The sequence below is a fragment of the Ananas comosus genome, unplaced genomic scaffold (genome assembly GCF_001540865.1).
Source record: "Ananas comosus cultivar F153 unplaced genomic scaffold, ASM154086v1, whole genome shotgun sequence".
Lineage (NCBI taxonomy): Eukaryota > Viridiplantae > Streptophyta > Magnoliopsida > Poales > Bromeliaceae > Ananas > Ananas comosus.
The window spans coordinates 128,324-139,127 of NW_017893132.1; the positions used below are offsets into that span (position 1 = coordinate 128,324).

General features: G+C 46.0%; 2 protein-coding genes across 3 annotated transcripts in view; one reads left to right on the forward strand and one right to left on the reverse strand.

The window, feature by feature from the left end:
- The window catches only part of LOC109705514 (rhodanese-like domain-containing protein 11, chloroplastic), a 38,531-nt gene extending 37,510 nt beyond the window's left edge, over positions 1-1,021 (reverse strand). The window contains exons 1-2 of one of the 2 annotated variants that reach the window (XM_020226244.1): positions 780-1,021; positions 553-660 (exon numbers count right to left, since the gene is read on the reverse strand). In XM_020226244.1, the coding sequence (XP_020081833.1) occupies positions 553-660; positions 780-944 (273 nt within the window). In that variant the 5' untranslated portion in view covers positions 945-1,021. The remainder of the gene's footprint in view (positions 1-552; positions 661-779) is intronic. The other variant, XM_020226245.1, reaches the window with a different exon arrangement.
- Positions 1,022-4,664: 3,643 nt separating this feature from the next.
- On the forward strand, positions 4,665-5,105 carry LOC109705511. The gene has a single exon (XM_020226240.1). It carries the CDS (start codon positions 4,665-4,667, stop codon positions 5,103-5,105), a length of 441 nt encoding a protein of 146 aa, XP_020081829.1.
- Positions 5,106-10,804: the final 5,699 nt, after the last annotated feature.

Consider the following 10,804-nt stretch of genomic DNA (forward strand, 5'->3'; position numbering starts at 1 on the left):
GCAGGGGGCAAAAGGTTGTGCTCGTTTCAACACTGGTGACGGAGGGTGATGACACAGTTCAGTAGTGGTAGCCCTAGGAACAGGGGCAGGAGCAGGGGTTGCAAAAGTTGCACGGTAAACGATGTTGGCAGCAGTGTTTGGTGGCTATGGTGGTGGCAAAAGGTGGCGACAGCGGTGACAACAGTGTCAGCAAGAAGCCGCAACAGGTGCATATGTGGTGGTATTCCTTGCAAGTTACAATATAGTCGATGGCAACAGCAAGGAAATACAATGTGATTACCGAGGGAGGCAATGGGGTATGGATTTCCAGATATTTTTCTGAATATGAAATTATCAGGGAATCTTAATTCCCACGCGCCGTATCTTCCTCCCAAGCATTTTCGAAACTTAATGAGGGCTCCTTGAGCCAAAGAGCCCTAAATATTTGAACATTTGCATCATTCCCACATTTAAAGATCTGTTTCTCTGAATATTTGTCCACAAGTTCTGGAAACCAAGAGTGGAAACACCTATTCAAGAAATTCCGAGTAGTAGAGGATCTGAAAAAATTACCAGAGTCTCCCATCTTCTCCTGGCCGCGGCCATCTCCTTCGCTTGCCTTGTCTCCTCTTCCTCTTCTCCGCCCACTGCCGCGCCCATTTTAATTACCGTGCTCAACTTCTGAGATAAAAAAAAAAATCCAGCGCAAACCCATAAACAAAACCAAAATAGAGGGGCAAAAAAAAGAAAGAGAAAGGAAAAAAAAAAAAAAAAAAAAGAGAGGAGAAAGAACAAGTTACTTTGGAGGGCGACGCAAAGCCTCTTCCGGGAAGCCTGTTCCAGCTGCTGCTTCCGCATCGGCAGTCTCTGCGCGTCGGACGGGAGAAGACGATGGCGGTGGGGAAGCTGTGCCCGAGAGCTTCCATCCTCGATGGCACGATATAAACTCGTATCAAAAGTTTCATCTCATTTTCGGCTTACATGAGCTTGCTTTATCTCCTTCTAAGGTCACCGACCGGTCTTGGGTGGAAATTATTGCATGCGCCGGGCTGCGTACACCGGAATGTCCTCCGTTGAGATAGCTTCAAGGGGCGCATTTGTTCCGGGCTAGGGAATGAATATCTGATATTACTAGCGGCGGATAGTCTTATATAATATGTAAAATTATAATTGTATTCTTCCAACCCTCTTTAAAACCCTTCCAGTACGTCATTTTTATTTCACTCTTCTTCTGTTCCTATTCGCACAAATCCTTCCCTACTACCAATCTAGCCCAAGTATTGACCACCGCCACCTCAGCCGCCTCTCTACCGTCGAGGTCGCTGCTGCCACCCTCACCGCCGCCTCTCTGCCACCGACATCATGACCAAAGCCGCCACCAACGCTGCTGCCACCACCCTCTCTGCTACCGACACTATAATATACCGAAACCTCGGTAAACGAATATCGAACTTTAGTCAAATGACCAAAATGCGAGGTTGGTACGCTTCGGAAAAGCCGAAGGCTTCAAAAAGAACAAAAGTGCATTATAAGAGGTCTTCGAGAGCAAGCTGGAGCAAGTCTGCAAGACTGCAGCTTTTGTGCTCTCGGGGACTAGTCCCTAAGTTGAAGGACCGGTCCCCGTCCGCGTGAAAATGGGCAAATGCCCGTTCTGTGCTGAATTGCTCTCGAGGACCGGTCTTTCGAGCAAGGACCGGTCCCCATAGCTGATAGTTGCGCAGGCGCCCGATGCAACCGGTCCCCAGGCGAGAGGGACTGGTTCCCGTACGCGTGCTGCGGGAGATTGCTCTCGGGGACCGGTCCTCCAGAAGAGGGACCGGTCTCTCCGCCCGAAAAATGCCCTGGCAGGGCAGTGTGAGAGGCAACAAGTTGAGGGGCTTAAATACAATTATAGCTTGGTGGGGTTATGTATAAGGGAAAGAGGGCTCTTTCTCTCATTTCCTCACACACACACAAACACTCTAAGCTCTCTCTCTCTAGAAGGAGAAGAAGAAGAAGTAGAAGCTTGGAGAAGTAGGTTTTGGAGGCTTTGGTGGTTCTTGGGGCTCTCCAATAAGAAGGATCTTGGGTGAGCGCGTGGCTAAAGTAAGTTTTGTGCATGAACTCCTCTAAGGTTAGGATTTAAACCTTGGGTTTGGAGTTTTGGTCTTTTTGGAGGCTTTAGAGGTATAGTAGAGCCTTGAACCCATGAAAATCCATGGTTTCTCAAGGTGCTCTCATGGTGGTTAATTAGGGATCATGTTAGATGCCCTAAGAATGGTTCCAATAGCTTAGAGACGATATTAGAGAGCTTCCTAAGTGATTCTAAACTATCATTTGTTTAGAGATGAGATCAATCTAGGAGAAATTCCATTGTGACATTGTTAGGGCTTGAAAATTCGGGTTTTTGCCTCCGATTGTTTTCGAGGCTAATTGACCTTTTGGAAATCTAATTGGGGATATTCCCGATGCGTGGGACAACTCCGTTTAACGTTACGAAAAGGTTTAGTATGAGATCTTGTATATAGGGCCTAATTTGGCTTCATTTTGGGTTTAGGTCGCTGGAGAGGCATCCTAAAATCCCGGGAGTCGAACTAGAACCCTTCTACACTATTTGAGGTAGGGGGTGCACACCGGAATCATCGGATTCCCCTTTATGTCTATTTCACCTTCTATTGAGTATATTGTTGTGTAGTCATTCATGCATAATAGGGTTAAATTACATGTGAACCTTGGTTTGATTTCATTTACATGCTTCTAACGTAGTTGAACATAGAGAATGATAGAAGCATAATGGACATATATGGTAGAGCCCTAAAGTTGTATGAATGTGAGACTTGGACTTGGACAATAATAAACAAAAGTGACATTGACAATAGAGACATGATTGGCATTGAGAAATCGATTGTTAAACATAGTTTAACCATAGAGACATTGTCACAAGTATGACTTAGAAAGTAGTATGAATAAATAGGTAGAAACCTATTATGACAATGGCATTGTGACTAGTGGCTATGTATCCTCAAGTTGAGGGTTGGATCGATACTCACGATAAGTCTTGGCTTGAGGGAGGTAGCTCCCCCTCGAGTGGTGCACTTCGGAGTTGGTCACCACTGGGCATGGTAAAGTCCCCCGAGATGACGGTCCCTAGGGTGGTTCGAGTCCCCCGTTATTAACGAATTTTGAGTTGTGAGTTATTGGGGTTAACAAGGTTAACCGGCAAGATTGGGTAAAAGCCAAAGTAAAGTTATGGAACAAGCATGCATGCATGAGCATTCATTATTCGATTATATATCCACTGACATCTTTCTTGTAGCCATAGTATTAGCATTAGCATTGGTTACAGTTTTCCTTTCCTTTGAAATACTTATGCCTGAATAGACCTAGTGGGTAAGTCGGCGAGATTGGTTGCTGAACCCACTGAGAACTTGAACCCACTGAGAACTTTGTTGTAGTTCTCACACCACTAACCCTACAGGTCCGAGCGCGAGCGGGGCGGTGGAGGACCGTGGCAAGGGTATTGCACCATAGCTAGTGGCCACCGGGACTTATGCATTAGTCATTCCTTTTGCCCACATGAATCAACTTTTATTTTGTTTATTTAGAATTGTAAAGTTGAAAACATATCATGTATTTTGGAGAATGACGAAAATGTAAAGAATTATGGTTGAATGGAAAAAGATGTAATAGTTTTAGTTCACTTGTATTTGGTTTAAATCTAATTAAATATCATGTATGGTTATATGTTTAGCTTAGAGCTTTCGCTTCCGTTGTTACTTGCCCTCGTGCAAGCGTTGTATAATTGCATATCTCTTTGTTGATTGCTTAATTATACATGTTGTTGGAGCCTTGGGCGGACAGGGAAGATGCTGTCCGTTCGGCGTCTGTTGACATGACCCGAACCCGACCAAATTGGCGGGGATTGGGGCGTGACAGTTATAATGGTATCAGAGAGCACGGAAGAAAGCAAAAGTCTAGGATGGACTTAGGGACCCTAGGATTGGAGACTATGGGACTTAGGAAATGTTTAACGTGGACTTGGTAATTGCGGAAGCTAATTGATTGGGTTTATGTTGGTACTTCTCTAAAAGGAATTAGAGATGAATTCAAGTGCTAAGTTGTTTTCTTCTTAAGGGATCTTGTAGGGCGGCCGACCACATAGCATCGAGAGTTGGAAACAATTATGCTTGATTGCTTTCGCTTAATTGGGTAGTTAATTGGAACATGTAAGAGTCACGTGTGTCGAGTACTAATGCCTGTGATACGTTTCAGGAACAATGTCCCCGAGACGCTACACGCATAGAGCCGCTTCGGCACTGCTTGATGAAGTGCCCGAGCAGATGGGAACCGAGGAAGTGCGCGAGCTGCGAGCCCAAGTCGCGGCATTGGTCGGGGCTATGTGGCTTCCAGGGGAGAAAATTGGATAGCTCCACGAGATGATGGCGCGACAGGCAGCGGCGGCGGCATTTGTGCCGAGGGATTCGCCCGCACCTGTTGCACCTGTAGCACCACCTCCTGTGGTGGCGGCGGCATCGGTGACGGCTATTCCTCCGACAGCATCGGGTTCATCGGCTCCTATTCCCGATGTACTTGAGGGCGAGCAGGAGCGCACGTTGGCGGCGTTGACGGCATTCAAGCGGTTCAACCCTCCGACCTTCAATGGCGATGTGAAGGATCCATGGGTGACGGAGAGTTGGCTAGCCGTGATGGAGACGTTGTTCGAGGATGTCTACACCCTTGAGAAGGATAAAGTTCACCTTGCGGCTCACTGTTTTGATGGGTTGGCTCGATTGTGGTGGACTCAGGCGAAAAAGAATCACTCGTTGAATTCCGCTTTCGTTACTTGGGAGGCGTTTCGGGAGATACTACTCATGGAGTATTTTCCCGAGAGTGATAAGCGAACAATCAAGAAGGATTTTCGAAAGTTAAGGCAAGGTAGCCGGACAGTGCGGGAGTATGAAAGGGAGTTCACGCACTTAGTCAACTGCGTGTCGAGCTTGGTTCACAGCGATAGGGACAGGGCAGAGGCTTTTGAGCGCGGGTTGCGACCCGAAATATTCAAGGTTATTCATGCGTTCCGGTTGAAGACCTATGAGAAGGTTCTTGACCGCGCATTCTGGGTAGAGCGCGGCAATGCTATTGCGTGAGAGGAGCGCAAGGCATTTGAGAAGGACAAGGAAAGGGATAAGTCCAAGAAGCAGGCATTTAGTGGATCCGCAGGGCAGTCGAGTTCTAAGCGACCCCCACGACCCCAGCGATCATAGTGGCGAGGCGGTAAGAGCTACTTACCCATGCGTGATATGCGGCGGAGATCATAGAGTCGCTACTTGTCCACAGCAGGAGGGGCGATGCTTCCGATGCTGCAAACCGGGGCACATGAGCCGAGAGTGCCCGGGCGGCGCATCCCCAGCTCTGTTGTCAGCTTCAGTTCAGTATACTCAACGACAGTTGGCGGGACTGCCACCCGCGGTGTCAGCTGGGCGATCGTCGGTGCCTCGACAGCCGGAGTCTTCTCGAGTACCTAGTGGGCGGATTTTTGCCACTCAGGTGGAGGAGCAGCCGATTCCAGTCCCCGACGACGTCGTGGCAGGTATTATTCTTATTAGAGGCACTAGAGCTAGAGCTATATTCGATACGGGTGCATATCATTCATTCATTGATGCATCATTCGCTAAGACTCATGACATCGAGATCACACGTAATGAAGAGTATTGGTCGATGAATACTTCGGAGCATTCGTTTCATGTACATGACGAGTGCTTGGCGTATCCGGTACAGATAGGCGATTGGATCATACCGATCGACCTTTTGGTATTAAATCAAATGTGGGGCTTCGATGTAATCTTGGGGATCAATTAGCTCTCCAAGTATTACGCGGTCATAGATTGTGAGAGTAAGGTGATCACATTCCGTGAACCTAATCAAGAAGAATTGGTATATCGGGCTTGTAAAAGTAAGCGCTTCGCGGCGACCGTGTCGGCGGTGAGAGCGAGGAAAATGATTAAGGGTGGTTGTAAGGCCTATTTGGCGACTATCGTAGACGCCCAAAAGGAGTACCCAGAACTTGAAGGTATTCGAGTGGTATGCAAGTATCCGGATGTATTTCCGGTGGAGTTACCGGGATTGCCACAAGATCGGAAAGTCGAGTTCGTCATTGACTTAATTCTCGGGGCGGCGCCAATTTCGAAGGCTTCGTATAGAATGGTACCGGTGGAACTTAAGGAATCAAAGGCCCAGTTGCAAGACTTGCTCGATAAAGGCTTTGTACTGCCGAGCGTGTCTCCGTGGGAAGCTCCGGTGCTATTTGTGAAAAAAAGGATGGCACGCTTCAACTTTGCGTTGATTATCGCAAGTTGAACAACGTGAAGATCAAGAACAAGTATCCGTTGCCGAGGATTGACAATTTATTCGATCAGTTGTAAGAGTCAAGAGTATATTCTAAAATTGATCTTCAATCGGGGTATCATCAGTTGAAGATACGGCCTAAGGATGTGCACAAAACGGCATATCGTACACGGTATGTCCATTATGAGTTCACAGTCATGCCATTCGGGCTTACTAATGCCCCGACGGCTTTTATGGACTTAATGAATCGAGTCTTCCGTCCGTTACTGGATCGGTGCATCGTGGTATTCATTGACGATGTATTGGTATATTCTCGGACCGAGGAAGAACACGAGAAGCATTTGAGGATCGGGTTGGAGACACTCCGAAAAGAAAAGCTTTACGCAAAACTAAAGAAATGTGAGTTTTGGCTTTCGGAGGTTACTTTCTTGGGTCACGTTATATCCAGGGATGGCATCTTGGTGGACCCAAAGAAAGTGGAGGCTATTAAAGATTGGCTTCACCCGACAAGTGTATCGGAGATTCGTAGCTTTTTAGGACTTGCGGGCTACTACCGGCGGTTCGTGGAGGGGTTTGCTAAGATAACTACTCCACTAACGCGCCTTACCCACAAAGGGGTAAAGTATGTTTGGAGCCCCGAGTGTGAGCGGAGCTTCGAGGAGCTGAAGACAAAGTTGACATCGACCCCGGTACTTGCTTTGCCTACGCTGGGGAAGAGCTATGTAGTATACAGTGATGCTTCTTATATCGGTCTCGGGTGTATATTGATGCAAAATGGCCGAGTTATAGCATATGCTTCGCGCCAATTGAAGAGCTATGAGAAGAACTACCCGATTCACGATCTTGAGCTAGCGGCGGTTATTTTTGCGCTAAAATTGTGGAGGCAATACTTGTATGGTGAGCATTGTAAGATCTACACCGATCATAAAAATCTCAAATACTTGTTCACCCAGAAAGAGTTAAATTTGTGTCAGCCGCGGTGGTTAGAGTTGTTAAAGGATTATGACGTCACGATTCTCTACTACCCCTGGAAAGCAAATGTCGTTGCCGATGCTCAAGTAGAAAGTCGGCGAAAAATTTGGCGACGGCAATTACACCCCGCCGGTTTTGCAAAAGGAGATGCAACGGTTTGGACTTGAAGTTGTGGCACCGGGAGTGCCGGCAACACTTACCACGTTGATTGTACAACCAACCTTGCTGGAGAGGATTAAAGAATTGTAAGTTTTCGATTCATTTCTCCAAAAGGTGCGGGGTAAAGTTGAGAGCGGTAGTGCCGATGATTTTTGCATTGGGACCGATGGCGCACTACGATATCGGAATCGTTGGTGCGTGCCCAGGGATGACGATCTTAGAAAGGCGATTATGTAAGAAGCGCATCAATCTCCCTATAGCATTCACTCGGGCGGCACTAAAATGTATCAAGACTTAAAGCTACATTATTGGTGGTCGGACATGAAAAGGGACATAGCAGAGTTCGTGGCACAATGTCTCATGTGCCAACAAGTTAAGGCAAAACGGCGATTCCCGGCGGGAAAGTTGGAAAGTCTACCTATACACGTGTGGAAGTGGGAGAATATTGCTATGGACTTTGTGACCGGGTTTCCTAGATCCCAAGGTTGACATGATGCGATTTGGGTAGTTGTGGACCGGTTGACAAAATCGGCACATTTTTTGCAGATCGACACTACTTGGTCGGGGACAACCTAGCTCAGGTTTATCTCGACGAAGTTGTGAGGCTTCACGGGGTTCCGGTATCAATTGTATTTGTAACACACTGGACCTTTGCAAATTGCGAGGTCCGAGTGGTTGGTTGTGTGCTGAGCAATTCCAGACTTTCTGGTGGGTCGTTGACAGTGTTCTGACCTATGGCTCGCATCCCGAGAAGTGAGGTTTAAAGCCTAGCACAAAAACCTAAAAAATCAGATTTTTGGTCAGCTCTCGGGTAGCCTTTAGCAGAGCTTGTACCGGTACAAGGTTGATGGCTGTACCGGTACAAGGCTGGTGGCTGTACCGGTACAAGGCTGGTGGTTGTACCGGTACAGGGTAGTACAGGGCCGGTTACCCCGCCAACCCGAGCCTCGGGTTGTGATTTTCGTGGGACTTGTACCGGTACAAGGGCCCGTGTACCGGTACGAGGAGGCTGATTTCGTGCTGTTTGAACTGTAGAGGTGTTTTTGCAATTGTGGACCTCTTATTTGAACCCCCCACGCCCTAAGGGCTTCTCCTGAGCTTGGGACCAGCAAGAGGAGAGGTAAGGGAGCCTTCACACCCTCCCCCTCCATTTCTTTGATTTTGGTTGGGTTTTTAAGAGATTAAACCCCTCTTTTGCTTTTTTTTGGTTATTGGAGGCATTTCCACTATTAGAGCTTGGGCTTGGAGCTTGTTGGAGGAGAGATTCTTGGACCTTAAGGACTTTGAACCTTGTTGGAAGCTTCTAAGAGGTTGGTAGCTTATTCTCTCCCTCTAGATTTTGGTTTTGAAGCTTTATACTAGATGAAACCCTAGAATGAGAGTTTATGGTTGTTTTTGGGGCTTTTTGATTAGAGGCTTTTGGAACCAATCTAATGGGATTAGAACTTTGTATTAGGTTCCTTTGAATGAGATTTGGCCTCCATCTGAACCTTGGAGATGGATTTTTACTCATTAGGTGAGTTTTAGCCCTTTTGCTATAATTGTTAATGTTTGATCTTATAGTTGATCGTAATGCCCGTGTATCTCTTCGCTCAATACTTTTAGGGTGATTTGAGACTCGTGGACAACTTCGTTCGGCGAGACGAGGCAATACGCGACGGTTCGGTGGGTTTGACCTAGCCACACAATCAGAAATTCTCATTTGTGATGATTTAAGTATCGTTAATTGAAAAAGCATGCATATTCTTGTTATATGCATTTATTGTGAATTTTAGAATGCTTAAAATGCCTATGTTACATATGATGAAATTTTGGACCTCTATGTAGTAGAGAGTTGCTTGGGAGATTTATAGTTGCATTTAGCATTCTATATGAGACTTGGTTTCATACTTCTATAGTGTAAATGAGCTTGGATTCATGCATTTAAACTTAAGTTTATTTGAGACATGAAAGATGACAAAATTGCCATAGAGGGGTATCGAACTAGAATGCATGTGAATTGGTGAGCTAATGTCATTAAGCGGCATTGAGCTCGGATTATGTGTGAACCTAGTGGTTAGAGCCATTGCGGGATTTGGTTTATGTTGAACATTAAATTGCCTAAGTGTCATCAAGGGGCACTAGGCGTAGTGAGTGTTTGGAACTTCGCTTTGTGACTTAACTAGATCTTCGGAATGCTAGTGACGATACCATGTTAGAGACATGAAGTTTGGGTACTTGAGACTTGGACTATGCTTGCTTGCCATTTGTGCTCATTCGCACATGCTTGTGAGGGTCGCTCCCTACAAGCCGGCACTTCGGAGTTAGCCTACGCGACCTATGTTCGCTCGTGCGGTATTGAGAAGCCTACGGGGTCGAGTGGGACAGACACATTCCAAGAGTAGGAATGTTGGGCTACTACAGGCACTTAGGCGGCACAAGCTGAACTACCTTTGGTAGGTCCTTAATTGGAAATGAAAATCGACACGATGTTGAGTTTATTATAATCACTACTAGATAGAGAATAGTAGTTGGATTACGTGGACTTGCTTTTAGCATAGTTTTGGGTACTTGGATATACATACATGCATGTAGCATACTAGGAGATGTTGCCTATCGCATTCATACATACATTATTGCCATGATAAAGCATGATCTTCATAATTTCATAAAACAAATAATGATTATTACTTGTGGTCATGTCAGGACGTACTTGTTCATAATGAAATAGGTGTGCATCATATTTGACACAATGTAGTACCTTAGTATGTTTATTTATGCTTTCATAAATGCACTTTATTCATTACTATTGCTCTTCCTTGACTTACCTTTTTCTTTTGGGGCCTAGTGATGCATTGAGCTGAGGTCAGTAATTGCCCACTGGGAACTATAAATTATAGTTCTCACGCCCTCTGTTTTATGTTTTCTTTCAGAGCCTTCCACGCTGGGAGAGGCTAGGGACCGAGGGAAGGGAGTTGCTTCGAGCTAGCTTTCTTCGAGGGCGATTTGATAGGTGGTCTACCTCTCGTGGTTTTATTTTGTGAGAGGTTGTGAGTTGTACCCGTATATGTATAGAGACCACCCTTCGTTTGGATCTTTGTATTTCTTTTGAGGAGATAGCATTGTATCACTTTGTGCTTTACTTTCATTGTCTAGTTATGTTTCTTTTACTCTGGTTTAGATGATGGAACTTTACTCGCTCTGATATCATTAGTTGTTATTATTCTATTTGTTCTATTTATTGCTTTTACTTTCGCTTTTATTGTAGACGCCTTATATGTGTAGACATATGACGGGTCTGGGCACGCTACCGGGAGGGCCTCCGCCGATCCCGGGGCGTGACAGATTAATTTGGTATCAGAGCCTAGGGTTAAGTCTTAGTGGACCTTGC

Bases quoted from the DNA above. Each gene is read 5' to 3' on its own strand.
- LOC109705511 (XM_020226240.1), top strand. From the start codon at position 4,665: ATGGAGACGTTGTTCGAGGATGTCTACACCCTTGAGAAGGATAAAGTT.